A 20,872-nucleotide genomic window follows, 5' to 3' on the forward strand; every position below is an offset into this window, starting at 1 on the left:
TGTGTCACCAGTGTGATTTTTTAAGCACATGGAAACATGGTAAATTGGCTGCTTAAGTGACGCTTAACCGTCCACGTTTAAGGGACTTTTAACAGATAATTAGTAAATGAGTCAGTGTTGCTTAGTAAACAATTAATAAATGATTTTAATATTATGATGCACAGTGATCAGGCCATACCGCCTCCAGTCTTATCTGCCTGGATATCTTAAGGTGTGAACCTTGAAGAATGATGTAAGTTTCCTTGTTTGTGCTTTAATTATAAATTATTAATTCATACTGTCAGGACACATGTTATTAATTATGATGGGGATTTTTTTTTCACCTACAGCAGCTGTTTGGGAATAAAAGGGAACAGGTTGAACTGTAAGTAGTGGATATTCAGAAATAAAAAAGTCTCTAGAAATCACAACACATTTGGAAATTTCTAGCATGCTATTGAAAACAGAACATTAAAAGGATACGTGAATTTTCCTTTGCAGACACAATTTCACAAAGCTTTTAAATAACACATCATTAGCGTCATTTGAATATCTCTTTTTGACGTGGTAATGACACATTTTTGAGTTTGTATCAAGATCCCGAGGTCAATAGTACATGCCAATAAGCATATATAATAATACTTTTACACCTCAAAAGGCAGGAATGGAATCAAATGTAAAAAGCTCTCCTGGAATTTGTGTAGTCCAGGTCGCCGGTAATACCATCGTAATCTAGCACGAGCCTCTTAACACTTGTATTCTCCTTTGTAAATTACAATATGAATACAATTAGCTGTTGGCTTATCAAAATGCTCGATTCCATTTTAAATGGTATTTGAATATAGATGAATATTAATGAAGCAGGATGAATTTATTTTGCATAAGTAAAGATGTATAACTCTTCCCTCCATTAACTATGGTCATTAATAAAGCGTGGTCATTATTTAAGAACATATTTATTTTTTATACGATTTTTCCCCCCATTTTTTCCATTTCTTTTAATGAGACAGGCCTAATTAATTATACAGGCATGACAGCAGTTAACGGGCTAGGGTGTCTATGGAGCAGGTACTACGTCCTTTAATGGACCTCGTTTTTGTTCATGGTGGCAGAGGTGACATTTTTACTCATTTTTGAGTTGGTTTCCCCCGTTTCATGCAGTTAAAACAGTCGATAAAGTTGTATTTTATTTGTTTATTCTTCGTCTCTGGTAATGGCTAAGGACTCTACAAAACGAGGAGATATTTTATAATTAATTCACCAAGATGTAATTGCTTTAATCACATAAATGTTACACGCGGCACAGATAGCGCTGTAAAGCATATGGAAAAATATACTACTAACCTCCCACTTGTAATTCTCCAAATAAGCTTTTTCTATGTGATTGGAATTACAAAATGGCCCGTTAGTTATTTTTTGGAGCAAGCAACATTTGTGTTCTTTCTCCCGCAATTGACATTCTGAATTTGCCCAAAGAAACCTATGTTACTTATGAAGATGACTCCATGGAAGAATCTGTCAGCCTTGAATAGGATGCATGAAACCTTTATGGCTGCTTGAAAAACCAAAGATTATTTTATTCTTCTTCTTTTTCATAGTAGTGCAGATGGTTAAGATGCCACTTTTGGTAAAGTGATGATAGCTGGACTAAAACACCTTTTGTAAAGTAAGTGGGCCCAACAAGATACATAGAAAGATAGATAGATAGATAGATAGATAGATAGATAGATAGATAGATAGATAGATATTATGAATGAAGAAAATGAGCCCTACAACTTTTCTATATGGAAAATGTGTGCTCTCCTGAAGACACAGACCTATTGCTCAAAATAAGATAATAAAAAAGAAAAAGATGGCACTTCAATATATTCAGGAGCCTCATTACACACGTGTGATGATATGCATCACTTTTTGGAACCATTTTTTGTCTTTATAGATACTAAGAGAAACAGACTGTCCAGACTCTGGATAGACCAATTCTACCTGGCTCGCAAGCAACTAATTGTAGCTTTCCCTTTTGATATATATATAATGTGTGTGTGAATATTTAGGTAAATGGCTGCATGGCTAATAACAGGGAACATACGATAGAGTTAGAACCCCACAGGTTTTGCGTACCGTTAAGGTTATATTCACATATGGAAGATCTGTTGCATCTGTTTCTGCGGCGGAAAATTTCCTATATACATCAAAATATAAATTTGCGTAAGCTTCATTCAAAATAATGGAGCCACCACATACATTCCTGCAGCAAATTTGCCCTATGTGAATATAACTTTTACTGACAACTAGCATTCAAAACTGAGCCAACCCAATATACAATTGTCGTAATGTAGGGAATGTCTCAAGTTTTGTATACACGCCACCTTTATGTAACCTTTTTGGTATTTTTAATTATTATGGAATATACAAAGCTATGATGCTATAGAAGAAGTTGAAATATGTCAGCTAGATAACCACAGGTTGCAGAGTTTATGTCTATGTAAGATCAGTCCTCCATTGCTTCTGACAGTAGACGTGCTATTAACCGTTTCCGCAGAAAGAATGCCTCTCAGCTGCCTTTATTTTATAACTTGCTGCTTTATTTGGGAGCCTGCTATCGAAGCAGATGTCCCCGACACTTTCTGTATTGGCTGTTGCTTTGTTTTAGAGATATACGTATGGGCACATGAAAAAAGCATATTTGCAGTCCTTATGTTGCATACCACATTAGCATAAAGAAGCGTATACTGTATAGGCGCAGACATAACTGTAAAAAAATGATGCCACTTGTCGTTTTTTTCTCAAATTAAAATTTATATCACAGGTTTGGACTAGTAAAAGCTATTGTCATTTTACAGGATTCATTCCTTTTTCTGTAGGTAGCATCATCATATTCCAGAGTTCTTGCAAGGACAAAACACAACCTATTCCTGCAGAGCTTACAATCTAATTACCCTATAATAGAAAGTCAGGTATGGATGGGGCTGGAATCCATATGTTTCTGAACTTTGTAGTGCCTACAGCAGTCAGTCTTTCATGGCCTGGTTGATTATTGAATCCATGAACTCCTTCAATGGCATTGGGTGTATCAGGTACATCAGCCCATAGTCTGTACAGGGGTACAGTTTATCGTGGAACTATAGAAATGACTTCCGGTGTATAAATGTCACGGTTGTAGCCCTTGTAATCCACCCCAGTTTGCTCAGGTTCAGTACAGTTTTATCTCCTCTCAGTGTTCCTCAGATTTCTCTGCATTGTCATTGCTCTGATACAGTAATAGACTGCAGGGCTCGTCCTTCCAGAAGTCATTTGCTTCTCCATGTGTAGAGTGCACTGTAAATACTAATAACTACATATTTAATTGATTAATAATTCTATATGCAGAACAAGTATTGCCGCCGGAGGCAAAATTTGTGCAACAAATATGGGAAGCGATATACACAAGGCTCTGAAGCAGGTACAAAAATAATAGAGGTGAGTGAGCATGCTGTTCAAAAGAGCTGACAATCTATTGTGTAGTTCCAGGCAGGCACCTTGAATGGACTTGTCAGCGAGGTTTATTCAGCTAGGGCTTATACATATGTTTCAGTTTGCTCTATAAAAACATCCTGTTCTTCCTGCAGCTGAACAGATTATCCCAGAGTAACCTATTATCATTTTTTTTTTATTTTTGCTACAGGAACAAGATGGGGGTGCGTTTTAATATCCAGTATCTTTTTTGGGTCTGGGCTTGATGCCCAGAAAGTTCCTTTCCTGCTGGGTCAGGGCTGTTGCTGGAGGGCAGGATCACAGTAGGGGCGCCCTGGAAGACTGGCGGACGCTGCTTAAGACTGGCATCCATCAGTCATCCATCTGTGACACAGAGTCTGTTTTTGATGGCAGGAATGATAAAAAGGCCTGGGAACTGTATAGACCCTTGTAATCAGGGCCAGTACTGACATCCTTCTCAATTGTGACAGCTCCTTCCTTTTCTCTTTTCACCGCCAAGACTGTCTGAACTGTTTTTTTTCCCTCTCTCTCTTGTTTCATGTACTTGATCAGTCTCAGATGCTGAGAATTATTTTTTGTGTCTACGGGGAGGGAGGAGGAGGAGGAGGGCGAGCGTTGGTTGATTTGGGTTTGTGGGTTGGGCAGGTGTGAGAGGAAGTCTCTCATTTTTATTTTTTTTATTTTTTTTTTGTTCTGTAGGCCTGTAGCTAATTAATGTTCCTCCATAAGATTCTGTCTGAGTTGAGTAATGTTTTTGATCTTTATGTCTGATAAGTGCATACTTAATGAGATTTCAAAGCTGTGACTACAGCTCTCTACAATTATTGACAGATGCCTTTCCTCTGCCATTGGGTTCAGCTTCATAAATCCTCTTTCGGTAATGAGGTTCACAAGTGCCACCCTGCCAGTGAGCTAATGAAAGAGAGGGGGAGGGAGACGCTCCAGCCTGTCTTACACAATTTTTTTTCTTTTAAAATTTACTATGCAGATGTCAAGCTGCAGGACCATTACTTCAAACATGCTAATTTTTATATATTTCTCAGTGTGTGAAAATACTGTATATGTGTGCAGTATAATAGATACAGGATTTACATGCATTAACACATGATTACGCCTAATAATCCCGAGCCCCTTTCTCAAGTTATCCTTCACAATACTCTAAATAGTTAAAGACACACATTTGCCTAAATATAGCAGTGCATCTATGCTAAAAAAAATCATCCCATTATTTTCTCACTGAATTTTAATGGATAACTCCTGTTTGTAGCGTCCACCTCAAGTTGTGATATTTTCTAATATGTATTTTAAAATCTTCAACACCCCCCCCCCTCCCTCCCCAGTCAAATACTTTCCCATAAAGTTCTCTGCATAAGACCCTAACAACCATATTTAACTGTGTGTTTGCCCTTTTAATGTGCCTACGTGAAGGACAAAGAAACGGATAAAGGACAAGTTGTCCTGTTGCCCTAACTGTGCTTTTGAAATGTTGTAGATGTAATTTTCTGACTGAATCCTGGTGGAGAATAGCTCCGCCAATGCCAAAGAGTCGATTTCCGTTTCAGCTAAGTCATATATCACTGACCCACCCTTTCCTCTTGACAGAATGACACGTGTCATTTATCAAATGGGCCCTGCCAAACAACAAGGGAAAAAGAGAGCGACGTTGCGTGTTCTCCTATCTGTTCCCCTTTCGAAGAGTGAAGCAGCAGTGCAGATTGTGAGGAGGAAGGAGTGTGTGTATAGTTGTAGGGGGTGGCACTCTTCAGACTACTGATTGAAGAGGCTGTGTTGCTCCTGATTATGGGACGCATCCCGTCTTTTTATACATTTCCTCCAAACTTTGTCTTTTTTTGGCTTTGTTTAAAGCACTTGTGGGAAAGCAAATCTGCTTGACACATATCACTCAGTTGGCATCTGCTTATGGTAGTGGGGGTGTTTAAGTGAACTCCAGGTTTCCCAGGAATCAAACATTGCGGAAGATTGATGTGTTTTGAGAAAGATTGATGATGGATATCAGGCTCGCGGTGCCATTTATCATTTTGAATATTATTTAGACTCGCTGTGTACATCAGTAACTTGAGAGGTGGACGAGCAGGGGTTGAATGAAGGCCTCGATCTTTCTAGATTTTGATGGATGAGTTGCTCTTCCTTTATTGTTTGTATGGAGTCATTAGCAGAAAACTGTAGCCTTTCATAAAGTGTCGTCATAGCAGTTCCTGGAGCTTGAAAGGAAAAAACATTGAAAGGAAATAAGCAAATAAAAATACAATTCTGTGTTTCTAGGAAGCAAATTCTCTTATTTTTAGGTAAACCAAATCCTTGAGTAACCAAAAGATGTCATCACCTGGTCAATTTTGTTCTCCAAAACAATGCTATCTGTCATGACTTAAAGCACAGATTGTAACTTTCTGTTAATAATTAACTATATTGACCTGCAGTAAGAAGATGCAGACTTCATATAGTGCAATGTGGCCAAAGTTATTACGAAAAGTTAGAATGATAGTTGCTATAGTGTAAATTCATTATGTGACTGGTGGTAACAATCATACTTTAAAGAGGTTTTATGATAATGTTAGGCCATATTCTTTAAAACCTCCGATGCCTATTGAAAAATGTCTGCTTTTCATGCCCATGTTGCTTCCAAATGGCAAATGTTTTTCATAGACTAAAGTCTATCGGTCATCCATGAAAAATGAGAACAAACTCAGACATGCTTCTATTTGGTAACTGAACGATAATATGTGCCAATGAATAGACCCTTTTTATAGTATTTATTTTAATATAGTCAGATTTAGGGAGCAAACACATCAATATTTAGTTTCGCGTGTAGACTGAAAGGGGTCCTGGCTCTCACTGGGAGATGTACCGAGAACAAGTGCATGTGTGACCGTGCAGTGGTGGCAGCAGTATAGGACACCAGTGTTTTGGTCTCACAAAACCCCTTTAAGGCTCAATGCACATTTCCTATATTTGGAATACTTGGAGTATACACTGGGAGTAATACCCGATCCCTAGGCCTTCCTGCACCCAGCCTTTGCCAATAATATCCTTTTGCCATGCAATTTTCCTGTAGGTGCCAACTTAATGGCCATTTCTTGTAATGGAAGACAATAGCTCTTAGTCACTGTGACTCCTGGCATATATCACCATATAGTGATATGGGAGCAGTTATTAATATGAGGTTGAGTTGTCTATTTCTTTTTATCAGTTGTTAATCTTTTAGAAGTTATTTTAGTCTAGGTGGCGCTGTTCATTTATACCTTTCTTTACTGGTGTATTTTTCTTATATTATAGTTATATTTATTATATATTTTCATATTGATATTTTATATGTACATATATTTTTTCCATAATTCTTAAGATTTTTTTACATTTTCTCAGTAGTACATTCTCATTATATGAAAACTATTTGGCAGGATGTATCCAATTCAGAATTGTTGCTACTTTTATTGTTCTGCTGCATTTTAACATAAAAGAAAAAATCTATAGGTGTCTTGTGACGCATGTCTCACCAGGCATAGGAGATTTTCTATAATCATTGCTGATCATCTTCCGTTTACGTATGTTGTATCACTCAGTCTTTTTTAATAACACAGAGCGTTGTTTTTACATATTGTCTACAGAACGCATACTTCATTACTTGTCTGTCTCCGCTGTGTCTGTGAAATAATTACATAACAATAGACATTATTACATCTTCTGGCACTTTGCACACCAGTAAAATTCAACGACGTATCTCGGAAAAATAACTTGTCTCTGACTGTTTTCCAGCAGCTGCTTATAAAAGGTCTGAAGGATGGCCTGTCAGTCACGCCAACAAATTCACTCTTGTAACTTGTCTCCTTAGTAGAGTAGTCAGCCCACATGTTAAATCTCATGCTGAAATTTTGGGGGCTAGCTTGAAAAGAAAGTATGATGGGATGACATATGTACAGATATTGTGCCAATTTCTGTCCAATTTGGCCAAAATCAATCAAAATTGAGAAGATATCAGAAACATAAATATTTTATTAGCATTAGAAAGTTTTACTTTATGACAATTCCACAACAATGAGGAAGAGGATAGTTGGTCCCATCCTAACAAAGGCTGTGGATGTAAATGGCCAGTTTAGATAAGTTTACATCTTTTTAGTCAGAAATGGGTGGGCGAGTGAGATAGTATTTGTGGATGGCAAATATGTTTTAGGGTTTTTATCAGTTTCTGTGTTAACAACACTTAACCTAACAATAAGCTATTATTACAGCAACATAAAAGTACCTTTGGACATTTTTCAAGATCCTCTTTAAATCTTCAGAATAAGTTCATCCTTGTAGCTATGCATCCCTGTTGTAGTGGTAACCTCGCTGCTAGTTTACTACTGTAGCAGTGATCGGTTCTGCAGTATGCTATGGGTGCACTTAATTCTGGTTCCATATTGCTGGGATACAGTGCTGTAAAATGTATGCAGGGCACAGCCAATGCACTCACTGATTTTGGGGCTCCAGACACAGACTTTACTGGCAGATTTTTGTTTGAACATACAGCAGAATGAATGCTAGCTCAATACATTTCTCATTCATCTAAACCAAAAATGAATGAGATTTCCAATGAGAAGGAAATAATTGGCTCTTCTTTTTGCTTGATAATGCCTTCATTGAAAAGGTGAAACGTCTGAACACTGGTGGGATAAATGACACATTTTTTGAGGAGTGCTGCTTCATCGTATTTTATGGATCTCAGCTCCTTTGTTTTGTTACTTTAATCTTGGGATCTCAAATTTTCCAATCATAGATACAAAGATGCCATTGGAATGACATAACAATAGTTTAGGGCAGTGTTGGCGAACCTTTTAGGGACCGAGTGCCCAAACTACAACCAAACCCATTTATTAAAATGCAAAGTGCCAACATGGCAATTTAAGAAGTGACATGTTGCTACCTGTTTTGCAACAGCTTTGAATTGTATTGGCATCCGGAGGACACCAATACAATTAAGAGAAAGAGGAGAAATTCTGACTATCATTGTAGCTTCCAGGGTCCCCTGAACAGGAAGAATTGCGGGGGCCCAGAGCAGGAGCTCCAATAATAACGCAGCCTTGACTGCACTTCACTGCTCCTCCTGTAGTCCAGGCAGCTAAGGATGTGTAGCTTTAAAATAGCACTGATCACAGCACATCCTGTGTGGCCAAGGACTGCAGGAGGTGGTTTTGAGTCCTGTCTGGAAACTCTGTGCTGGGGTGATGGCCTGGGTGCCCAGAAGGAGTGCTCCGAGTGCCACCACCAGTGCCATATGTTCGCCACCACTGGTTTAGGGTATATGATGGAAATGAAGACATTGGATAAGTCTGTATGAAACTGAACCAATACTGTACTGTTCCATTGCCAGTCTCTGCTCTTAAGGATCTTCCTGTGGCCCATCATGTGACCTCTGCAGTCTATGATCAGTGATTGTAACTCAAGTGAATGATTGTCTGTAGTCATGCTTGTCATTGGTGAATCCTGGTAACCAGAGACTGCAGAAGAGTTGTCAAAGATGTGACCCGGTCAAGTGAGTATTAACTCTTTTGTTATTTTGATTTTTAGGTGTTTTTTAATCGATTTGGATCATCCTCTTAAAGGGTTTGGCCACTTTACCTCATATAATGTGTGTGTATGTGAAATGGGCGGATATTAGGTAATTCACCAAAATACATCAATTCAAAGTTCTTCACCACTTTTTTGATATGTAAAGTAAAGCCTCCTGGTTCAGAAATATCTTTTACCTCATCAGCCAGACATTACTGTCCATAAACTGGCTGCAGATGGAGGGTCATGTGATCTGTAACTGTTCTTAAGCAATTGTCCATCCAGCACCTTACAATAGTATTTATGAATATAAGATTAAGGTCTTGGCAGGGTGATTGCTCGTGGATAGTTAGGATTACATGGCCCTTCATCTTTGGCCATTTTATGGACAGGAATGTCTGGGTGATGAGGCATTACTTTACATATCAAAAAGCACAGCAGAACTATTAATAGATGTATATTGGTAAATTACCTAATATCCTGCCCTCCACACTTACAAATATTACAAAAACATGAGGTAAAGTAGCCAACACCTTTAAGCATCTATACCATTGCCTTGTATTACAGTCATGAGGGTAACATGTTGGTTTAAAGTGAGTATACCACATGTGGAAAAACCAATACAAGTTAAAATATAGAAGAGCTACTTATAGACAATGACCTGTCTCTTGGTGACTTGCAGCCACATAGATAATAAAGTTCTCTCCTTGGTGGCGCTAACAGAATTTGGCCAATACCTCTTTAAAGAACAAACTTTGTCATTCATGAGGGTAAACTGAAAAGTTCATTTCAGGTGTAATTTGGAGGGTGCTGGTTGGACCCATGGGAAGAAACCTTGTTTTGTTTTTGTCCTCTTGTATTCTTATCCCCCCAGTTTTATAGCTGTAGACATGATTTATTACATCAATCCATCTTGGGGGCTCATCCATCACAGCCCCGTTGCTAGGCACTCGTGGCAGCAGCTGTTTGCTTTGAATCAGACAGAAAAGTTGTCAATCATCAGAGGCAGGTGAATAGCATTAGAAACCCGCTATTGTCAGACGGAATAATTAATCAAAGAGAGAAAAGATAATTAAAAAGATATGACCCTTGCAAGTACTTACTCTGGGTTGCCTAGAAAAAAATAGAAAAAGAAAAACTGCCTGGTCTGTTCTAGGCACTTAAGCAGCTGAGAGCTGATAAAATATGCACTCTGCAGTGCATAGTTTTTAATTAATTGAAAAAGGTTCAACATTCAAAGACGAAGCTGGAGAAAAAGTCTGATTATGAGCAGAAGTAATATTTATTGTTTGCATGAAAGGCTTGACATGAAGTTTTAACGTCCTGTCACAAATCTCCTGCATACTTTGCAATAAGTCGCCCCCAGCGTTTCTATCTCCACTCTGGAATTCCATTAAATAAAAAGTTGAAAGAACTTTGATTCAACCTTTTTGTAGCGAGCGCTCTCTTTTCCAGATATTTAAAGTGGCAATGTCTTCACAGTATGTGACTTACTGTCTGGAGGAAATGGTTTTTACAATCTTCCTATTCTTCTCATCCATTTTATAGAGATTATGTGGCGGGTCCTTGACTGAACCTGAATATGGACTTTTTTGTTTCATTATAATTTTACTTGATGGTTTCCAGTTTGGAGCACTGTATCCTTCCTGAAGTTGGCCATAGATATTATAGATATATATCCTCCCTGAAGTTGGCCATAGATATTATAGATATATATCCTTCCTGAAGTTGGCCATAGATATTATAGATATATATCCTCCCTGAAGTTGGCCATAGATATTATAGATATGTAGATATTAGCTATCAGTTATATGTTCAAACCTCTTATGGCCTGGATCTTTGTGTGGAGATGGGCACATTTTTTTGGTCACAATATGACCTCTGTTCCATTGATCTTAATCTTAATGTGTATGCTGGGCTTAGTAGTCAAGGGTACAGTCATACTAATTGACAGCTTTACCACAATGTACAGTCATACTAAAATGGCCCACTACCTTGTACTTTGTAAGACTAAGTTCACACCTGCAGGTTTTATCAGACCTTCTCCTATTGATAGCTGGGAAATTGGTACAACATCCTACTTCTAGTAACAGAAGCGTAATTGAAGGTCCACTGAAGTCTGCTTGGCAGGGGTTACGCTCTTCTAAAACAGGTAAAGGGTAAAGGATGCTTCTAAGGCCGGGTTCACAGCTTGTTTTTTTCTTTATAATATAAGGACAAATCGGGCGGATTCATGATGTTTTCTTACAAACATGTCACAGGCTTGCTGTATGCTTATACAGTGGGATAGGTCGCCCAGTGACTCTTCTTCTCCCCACATTCAGGGACATTGGCAGCAGCTGGTGATTGGCTGTGGCCGATGTACAGGGTGCTTCTAAAGTGATGTCATTATTCATATATGGATAGTGACATCACCAATGTCCTCCGTCCTGGTGAGCAACGTATCCACTCAGCGAGGCTGGAGGAAAGATGCAATACTCGCCGTCTGCTTCTATTGCCTCCACTGGCCGCATTATGTCGCTCAGCAGGAGGTATCCTGAGTAGACGGAGGCAAAAACTATGCTCCGTCTGCCAGTCTATGTTAAAGTTAAAAATGGGGTGAAAACCCAACCATACACAGGTGTGAACTGGGCCTAGCATGCTGGAGACTATGTACAATCTGCTCTGCTTATCCTGCTCTGTAACATTCTACCTGCAGATAGGGCACTATGTATAATCCACTCAGCTCTTCTTACCTATGATACCTGTATATTTCACTGCATTTTCATTGTGACAAGCCCCTTGTAAACACAAATGATTTAGAAAGCCATTTAGTATGCATGCCTGGTTACTTGTCACATATACTGGTGTTACTGAGTAATATGTTGCAGAATAATGCAGGACACCACTGCATGTCTTTTAAATATCATAGATGATGGATTTTGGAATCATTGACACAAAATGCGCACTACGACTCAGCAAATTTTTTATATTCACCATACAACTCTTTAGTCTAAACATGTGTGGATCTGTAGTAAACGAATAAGTAGTCAGTAAATCCGTACAATGCTCCATACCGATTTTCTCTTTTTTTCCTTTGCCTGTTGATACTTTCCTGGGAATCTCAGCTGCTAAACAGTTAATAGAGTCATACAGTGTGTTTAGCGCTGACATGAATGTGTTAGGATATGCATAGACTTCCACTTAAATGTTCAGGGTCATTGATCTGACACACAGCTCCGCTTACACTCTCCAGCTACATATGTAGATATGTACACTGAGCAATCCATAGTAGAGGATGTTAAAATATTGTAAACTAATGCAAAGAGGTATTTGCCATTCCTCCTCCCTCTGGTTCTCGTCCTGGAGAGAACAGACTTCCAGCATTTCCAGTCAAAAGCTGCTCCAAGGAAACTTCTAGAAATGAAATTGCGAATTCTTTTACAAACTTGCTCTTTGTACCGTGTGCCTCAGTGAATTCACAATTTCAGTCATTGAGCTTTTATAAGATTTGGTTTAGCTCACTAATCCAACTTGTTAGAGGTACTTTCCATTCTTTTAACATTTCTGGCTTAGAATTTTTTCTCTATATTTCTCTAATCTTATAGAATTTATTATATATTTACCACATCACTACATCTGAAGCAGTTTATAACCCCATGCGCTAACAATCTAATCTTCTGCCACATTGTTTTACCCAGGGTTCCACCTATCCAAACTTCTCTGAAGTGTGAAGTTCATCAGAAGTTTAAAAAACGATAGATACCCCTTACGTGAACTCACATACTAAAGAACACTTAACAGCTGGTCCCCTGGTGCCAGTAATTGGCTTCTTCCAGTCTGGGGTATATGGATAAAAAAACTAGCATCATGTGTCATAAAAGTCTATGTACAGTGTATATCAACTATCTTGGGTCTATGGAGGGCTTATATTTGTCCAATAGATGTCCAAGTTGCTGTAGCTTATCAAATAATTAAAACAATAATCTGATATAGAAATATCAGTTTTTTATGTAATAGATGCAATGGTTTGTCACTAGGCTTCCCGAAAGTCATGCTTGATGTTAAGGGGGCTGACTTTCAAGGTACCTATGAGGCAAATTATTCCATCTTGAAAAACACATTTGCATATTTCCCAGAATCCCATAGTAGCGCACCAGTGGCTGTAAGTCTCCACACACATGCAAGGCGGCCTTTAAGGGCAAAGTCTGTAAGGAGAACTCTTACTTCCCTTTTACTTCTCCAAACGAATAGAATAAAGGAATTTTAGAGAATTACATCTGTCAGTCTATCTATCTAGTTTAAGTCACAGTCTTTGAGGGTCATATGCTGCCTGATTTTGTGTATGCACTTTGTTCTATATTGAAACTTGTAAATGATGAGACTCAGAGACCTTATATATTACATTTGAAGGTTATCACAGGTGATGCACATTTTGTACACTTAATTTTTTCAGATCCTAGTAACCCTTCTGAAACCTTTTATGTAAATTAATATAATACTATATGAGATCCGGCTGTGATAATATGTCATAGGGACATGTTATAAGACTGCGAAGAAAGAAATGGAACTCCAAATGAGCTCTAGAACACAAAGGTACTTTGTGCACCCTTTGGCCTTTAGTTTGGAGATTTGAAGGTGCTGCCATAGGGTTGAATAGGACCATAATAGAGGGGTCATTGTGATAGTACATAGATAGTATAGATAGTATGATACAAATGTATGTGGGTGTTGCATTTACAGCTTGAATTCAATTCCTCAGTGACTCTTACTGTTACTTTGGCTGATGTCACAGTTACAACATGTAGCAAATATCAGGGGACATTAATTTTGTACCCTCCCAAGAATTAGGATGAGTAAAGGGAAAAAATAAAAAACTGACTAATCATATTGACTCCTCCAGATAACTGTTGTGTAAGGCGCAGATTGACAGGGTTAGCACTCGGCCACATCATTAATCTTCACATTGTGTGTGTGGGTTGTGTGAGTAATTGCTAGCGCGTTTCACAAAAAAAATGAAACTTCTCAGTGGGCTGCATTTGTTATCTGAACCCTGTGACAAATAATATCCAGCAAGGATTGAGCGAGGGAAGTGTCTTGTAATGCTATGCAATTCTGACTGTGGGTTTTACAAGTAAAACATTGATGACACAGCTTGCATTCTTCCTTTCTCCTTTGGTGGTGTATGGTACTATATGGTCTGATTATTCAGATGGTGGGAAAAACATAAAAACAAAGATCCTACACCTAATAGTGTCTGGTGCAGCCTACAACTTGCTGTAGCACATAACACTAGGTGATGGTGACATTTTATTTGAATTTATTGGAACTTTTGACATACTACATTAAAGAAGGATGGGATCCAGGCATTAGGACCTCTACAATGATCGCAAAAGCAAAGGCAGGTATTCCAAAGCTCTACCCCATTGCCCTTTTAATCTTATTCTTAAAGCTCTTAATAGAGTTGAGCCTGCTGCCCAGCATTCAGATTAAAAAGTGCTTCTGCCCCATTGTTTACTGATCTGTAGGAGCCTCAGCACCCAGGATCCCACCTATCCAAACTTCTCTGAAGTCTGAAGTTCATCAGAAGTTTAAAAATGATCGATGTTCATCCTTATGTGAACTCACAAAGTAAAACACACTTAGCAGTTGGTCCCTTGGTGCCAGTACTTTGATTCTTCCAGTCTGGGGTATATGGATATAAATCTAGCATCTAGTCTATGTATAATATATATATATATATATATATATATATATATCTTGGGTCTGTGGAGGACTTATATCTTTCCAACAGATGTCCAGGTTGCTGTGGTTTATTAAATAGCTGACTCAATAATCTGGTATAGAAATAATTCTCCAGAATATTAGTTCCTTATGGAGTAGATATACCGGTTTGTCTCATAAGACTTCCTCAAAGTCATGCTTGATGTTCAGGAGGCTGACTTACAAGGTACCTTGGAAAATGCACTTGCATATTACCCAGAATCCCCTAGTAGAGTATCAATGGCTGTAAGTCTCCACACACCTGCAAAGTGGTCTTTAATGGTAAAGTCTCTGTAAGGAGAACTCTTACTTCCCCGATACTTCTCCAAATGAATAGAATAAAGTAATTTCTAGAATAACATAGTTTATTTAGCAGTTTTTGTGCTAAATGTCCTTTATGTCAACTTTCTAGAAGTTCTCAGTTGTCTTCCATGCCAAGCTATTTTACATAAGACATTTCACCCTGTATCTCATGGAGCATTTGGCCTTGCACTCGTTTCCTTTGTTTTCCTGCACTTTGGTCACAGATTAGTCTCTGGGAGTTTGTTTTATATGCTCCCCACACATTTAAGGACCTTAGGCAGTTGCCCAAGTTTCTTTCTGCTTAAGCCAGGCGGTTACATTGCCATGGCTGATATTAGAAAATGTTTTAAGCACAAGAGTAAACAGTGGAGACATTTGCGCAATGTAATGACAGATTGGAGGGGCCTTATTTGACTTTATTTCATTCGTTACTTGTCTGACCTGATCATATTCCCTGCAGAATATTTTAGCATAACTAAATTTTTTTTGTTTTATTTGGTTTGTTGGCTGGAATGTGGTTTATATCCGATTCCATCCATTAGCTGGAGGTTTTTCTTACTATAAGCTGACTGATGATTACTTAACAACTAAAAGCAGAGATTATGATCTCAAACAGGATTCAGACCATGAATTTACTACAAATGAAAATTCACCTAAACTGGTCAAAGGTCTCAGATATCAATGATGGACTACTGGATTATTATTATTATTATTATTATTTCCTATTAATCTTACTTTACTGTTTGTACATGGCAGAATTGTAGGATCTATTCATTTACAATGAAACATCAGGCTACCTCATTGGCACTGTACATATGTATTATTTCTCACAGTTGCTTTATTATTGGTCCTTACTATGTAGAAAATCATATAAACGTGCTTGTGCACATACACAGCAGTCAATCTGAAGAAGCAAAACTGCAGTGTAAAGCATGAAGGTCACATTGAGCAGCAGCCAGAGACAAAAGATGTGTATTGCTGCTTTCATGTTACATGACTGTATTATTATTGTGAAAAGACTTTTTTTTTAGCTTAAATTATTGCTTAATAATTTTTTCCCCAATTTTTCTCCTACCAGCTACATACAGCCTACCAAAGTACATTTGCATAACTGTTGCACAAGCAAAGGCTTGTTGGGAACCTTTTTTCACTCCATTTTCATTAAAGTTATATTGCATGACAAATCAATCATTCTTTGTATCCCTATGGTATTTGCTGAAATTAACTGATATGGTGCATAACAGTTCGGCTAAACCGGTCCCTAAATCCAGAGGTCACATGGGCCAAACTGACCTAAGTCTAGTAATTACCCATCTAACAGGTACAACAGTAGGACTAAAATCTTATGTGGAGGCATAATTTTATGGCGTGTTTTAAGATTTAATTCAGGCACTACCTTTATTCAATAAATTTAACATTATGTTCTATTTCAACTGTGTGTATGTATTTATGTTCACACACACACACATATATATATATAATTTGATAGATAAAAAATTGAGGCGGCACTCAAGTAAAAATTTTCTGCTCAGGTGCACACTCCAAGGATCAAGACCAAGATCCATCCACAGGTAAATAAACAAAAGAATGGCAGCACTCCGAGACTTGAAAGTGAAAAACTGTGTACTAGTTTATTCACACATGTGTCCAAACACAACGTTTCGGCTCCTTAGACCTGGACTTGAAGAAGGCTCCAGGTCTAAGGAGCCGAAACGTTGTGTTTGGACACATGTGTGAATAAACTAGTACACAGTTTTTCACTTTCAAGTCTTGGCGTGCTGCCATTCTTTTGTTTATTTATATATAATTTAATATATATTTTAATATATTTAATATATATTTAATATAAACATGCACAAAATTCATTAAATGTTTTAGTCAACATTAAATTTATCTTCCAGCGCTGCAGAGGTTAACCTGACTGCACTATTTTAGTACCATACAGCAAGTCTGGTCTGATTAATCGGTAGGCATTGAGGAAACGCAGGGATCACAGAGTCTCCATAGACTTGCATAAACCTGGCGTAGTGTCAACATCTTCTACCGCAATTGTTCTCAATTTCTGAGACTGTAAACAACTAAAGGAAACTTTCCCTTCATGCCATGGCTGAAATTCCCTGTCTGATGGTCGTAAATAGGTAAAGAGCTCAGAACGCAGCAGGAAAACACGCCAACCAATTATATTTTCATAATGACAAATTTACTGTCTGGCCACAATGGGGAAAGAGCCCAAACACGTTCTGGAAGCTCAGTAGGTCACCTCTTCGTCGGTCAATCTTTTATGGTGATGTATTTGCTGTTTCCTTCATTGCTCCCAAAGTCCTTCTCCCCATCAAACTCACGTTTTCCCCTCCATCATGTCCTGCCATGGGTTTAAGAGATGAGAGGCAGCCAAGAAAATCCATGTATCAAAATAAATGGAGGATCAAAATATTACAGGTGGCGGCAATAAGTGCGGCATTAGCCGACACCCTACACACATCTCACCGGGTACAACGTACACTGCAGGGAACATGCATTTCCTAAGGTCCCGTAATGTGTACTTCATTCCTGGGTCTGTAAAATATATTTCTGCCAGTAGTGACAGACAAGAAAGAGCAATAAGCACAAACATTTTCACTTGGAGCCATGAGGGTGAGACAATTGAGTGACTTACTGTAGATATGGAAGCCCCTCATTGCCTTATACAGTACCAGTACCATTCATGTACTGCCATAGAGTACATAGGCTGCATCTACAGATAACTTGCAATATCCACATTCTCAGAATATAGTAGAGAATTGCTTCTTCCGCTATTTCCTAATATATTTGTGTAGGTATTTGATGATTTTTACTACCTAGTTTCTTTTTTTTTTGCTACCCCACTTTGGGTACATTGATTCTTTAGTTTGCAATAGGTGCCTTATTTTGTGTAATCTAGACATGTCTAATAGTGGTTTTACAGGCATTTGACTGTATTACACATGCATTTAACTGGGAATACAGCCTGATTTGTCTGGCTGCACAAACCTGGCCTTTCCCCAGCACAGTACAGTCACTGCATGTCTGTGGATGTGAATCTGCATCTGCTTGGCTTGTTCCATTTCCAAGCTGCCGTCCTGGACTGGAAGTTACAGCAGAGTGTAGGGATCACAACGGCATCACAGTACCTGCTGGCCAGGCACCCAACAATCATGTCTAACAATATCGTTGTCCACTTCAAATATCTAAAATATTGTCATTCATTGACAGGTCCAACTGTATGTCAGAACACGGCACATAGATACTTATAGGGTACTAATCTGAAATACCTTTAGATTGTAGAGAGTCTCCATATTATTGCTAAATTGTAAAAAGAAGCTATGGAAATACCAAAATTACCACCATACTATGCGTGGACATTGCTGAATAAAGCTAACTTGCAGAAAATGACCATCCTTCAGACTACACAAATTGGTTAAATAATGTATTGGAGATTGGTTAAATAATGTATTGTTCACTTTCTGTGTTTCTATTCACCATGAAGACTTCTCCAAGACACCAGAGTTTACTGCCTTGTGAGAGCCCCACAAAGCAATAGTGACCACCTTTTTACACTCCCCACAATATATGCCAAACCCCCAATATTGATAAAGGTTTGCATTCCCCAGCTCTTAATACAAACCCATACATTTTTCCACATATTACTTGTGTCCCCCATTAAATAGTGATGCCCCCCATACAGTTCCATTCTAAGTCAGTTCCCACCCAATCTCCACCTGCATTTCTAGATTCTCCCCATCCTACAACTAAGCTCACTTGCAGAGAATGGGAGAAGCAAGGTTACACTCAAAATATGAAAGTCACCAGAAACCCCTTTTGTGGTCATACATGTTCTAACTACTTAGTGAGCAGCCATGACACAGCAGATGGAGTGTATGGAGTGTCTTGTTAGAAAATAACAGACTTTCTGAAGAAGTCTCTTTCTAAACAGCAGCTACAAGTTTCCCCTCTGGTTCTGTATAACACTAATGCGAGCCCGATATCTGTGAGTCTTGAATGCTGTTTTGAGAATTGTCCCCTAAGGAACCACAGAGCTACCGTACTGAAGGCATATTGTTTCATTTGCATCTAAATGTCTTTTTGCACCAAAACGACATCAATTTTTTTTTTCATTGGAGAAAAATAATAAATTCACACAGACTGTTTAAAGAAATGTGAAGCCACATGGCTTAAGAAGCAAAAACTATGCGCCATACAGAAGCATATGGTAGCCTAGAATATGCTTTTTTCTGTTATATGTTATATGTACCTTTGAACATTGGAGCAGTTGTGGGGGGTGGGAGGGGTGGCCTGGTTTCTAAAGGGGCCTCTGTCCCAGAAAAACTCAACAGAATTATTTTCATTTGTAGAGAAGTTAGCAGGTCAACTTTAACTCACCCTTGGTACTGCCAAATCTTTTGGATTTTGTATAATGCCTTGGGAGCTTTAAGGTTCAGTTCACACCTGCATGAGGGGTTTCCATTGCACTCTTCATTTTAGGAGAATGAAAGCAGTAGAATGGAAGTTTCCGTTCACTATTGACTTCCATGTAGGAATGGTTGCTTTCCGCTACAATTCCTTTATAATGTTAGAAAAGATGTTGGCTGTTGTGCTATTTTTTTTTAATTATTGCATAATTAAAAGAGGAATGAACACAGGTGTGAACTGAGCCCAAGTTTTCTATATATACTAATTGTATACTGTGATATCAATATGGTCATATTCACCATTCTATTATATTCCGTGACTGAAAGTAATCATAATGATAACAGATAATAAAAACAGAATCAATAGTACATAGTGGCCCATATTTACTGAAACCCCTGACTTTGCACATTCTTTTTAGTTCAAACTGCTTGCAAATGTATTTATACAGTGTCTGAGACACATTTCACAAGACACACTTTGTGGCGCATCCTGCACTATACCCAACAAGACACAAAATTCTGCACTGAAATGAGTGTTTCGGTGCTCAGTCAGACCGTGCACCACATTTATCATGCAAAGTCCGACTGAAATGTATTGCATGTCCCATGTTAAAGGTGCACCAAAAAAAAGGGTGCACTGCAGGGAGTTCCAGATTCATGAAGAATGTGCACCACAAATCCTGAATCTGGCACCCCCTGCACACTACACGGGCAAACTTCACATAGTAAATGTTTTTGGTAAATGTGAGCCTATTAGCTTACAGACTCTAACCCCTCAAGAAAGTTATTGCCTGTATTGGCTCCTCAAGCCTGCTCATATTCATATTTTGGATATAGAATGGCAAATGTAGACATGCATGTTGGCCTTGTCACATGGTTCTCCTTGTCACCCACCATTGCTGACTGCAGATGTGATACTGTCATAGAGCAGCCGGTGACTTCCCTCAGTCAATCTACCTCATAAATCTTGAGGGCAAGGAATTAGAGAAAATGAATTGTAATACTACTTGTAATATCAGTAAATAGGTTCATAATTAGCTGAATTTGTATTCATTGGTAATAAGTATAATTTTATATTTTCATTGTAGCTTAATGTTAGTTTGGATTAGGAATACAGACTAGTGGCCAGGAAATCTTTTACATGAACATTAATCAGGTTTTGGTAATAAGGCTGTAATAGACATATATTGCTATAGAATTGGTAATGTCAGGCCATCAACCTTGGTGTCAGAGATGAACTTTTCCAACTTAAATATGATTTCACCATAACTCGTGAACACACCCAACCTAATACTCTTCATTTCTTAATTGAAGTGCAATACCTGAGTAATAAAAGGCAGAAGTAAAACAAGGAACTCTTCAGGTTTCATTTGAATTGAATACATATCAAGGTTATTAGAATTGAT

At 38.3% G+C, this 20,872-nt stretch overlaps 1 protein-coding gene and 1 long non-coding RNA gene across 4 annotated transcripts in view; one reads left to right on the forward strand and one right to left on the reverse strand.

The window, feature by feature from the left end:
- Window positions 1-20,872, forward strand: part of TSHZ3 (teashirt zinc finger homeobox 3) — a 61,773-nt gene that overhangs the window by 7,651 nt on the left and 33,250 nt on the right. The window contains exons 1-2 of one of the 2 annotated variants that reach the window (XM_072117180.1): window positions 213-232; window positions 330-364. The exons of the other annotated variant lie outside the window; for it this stretch is intronic. Coding sequence (XP_071973281.1) covers window positions 228-232; window positions 330-364 — 40 coding nt within the window. The 5' untranslated portion in view covers window positions 213-227. Of the gene's footprint in view, window positions 1-212; window positions 233-329; window positions 365-20,872 lie in introns of those variants that run through there. 2 annotated transcript variants of the gene reach the window in all.
- Window positions 5,470-11,354, reverse strand: LOC140068878 (uncharacterized). 2 transcript variants are annotated; one of them, XR_011848607.1, is made up of 3 exons: window positions 11,017-11,354; window positions 6,963-7,109; window positions 5,470-5,672 (listed from the first exon to the last, which is right to left on the reverse strand). It is a non-coding gene; the product is annotated as an uncharacterized lncRNA (long non-coding RNA). The 2 variants fall into 2 exon arrangements; XR_011848606.1 differs by having other exon boundaries at window positions 10,989-11,354.

Source organism: Engystomops pustulosus, chromosome 7 (assembly GCF_040894005.1).
Source record: "Engystomops pustulosus chromosome 7, aEngPut4.maternal, whole genome shotgun sequence".
NCBI lineage: Eukaryota > Metazoa > Chordata > Amphibia > Anura > Leptodactylidae > Engystomops > Engystomops pustulosus.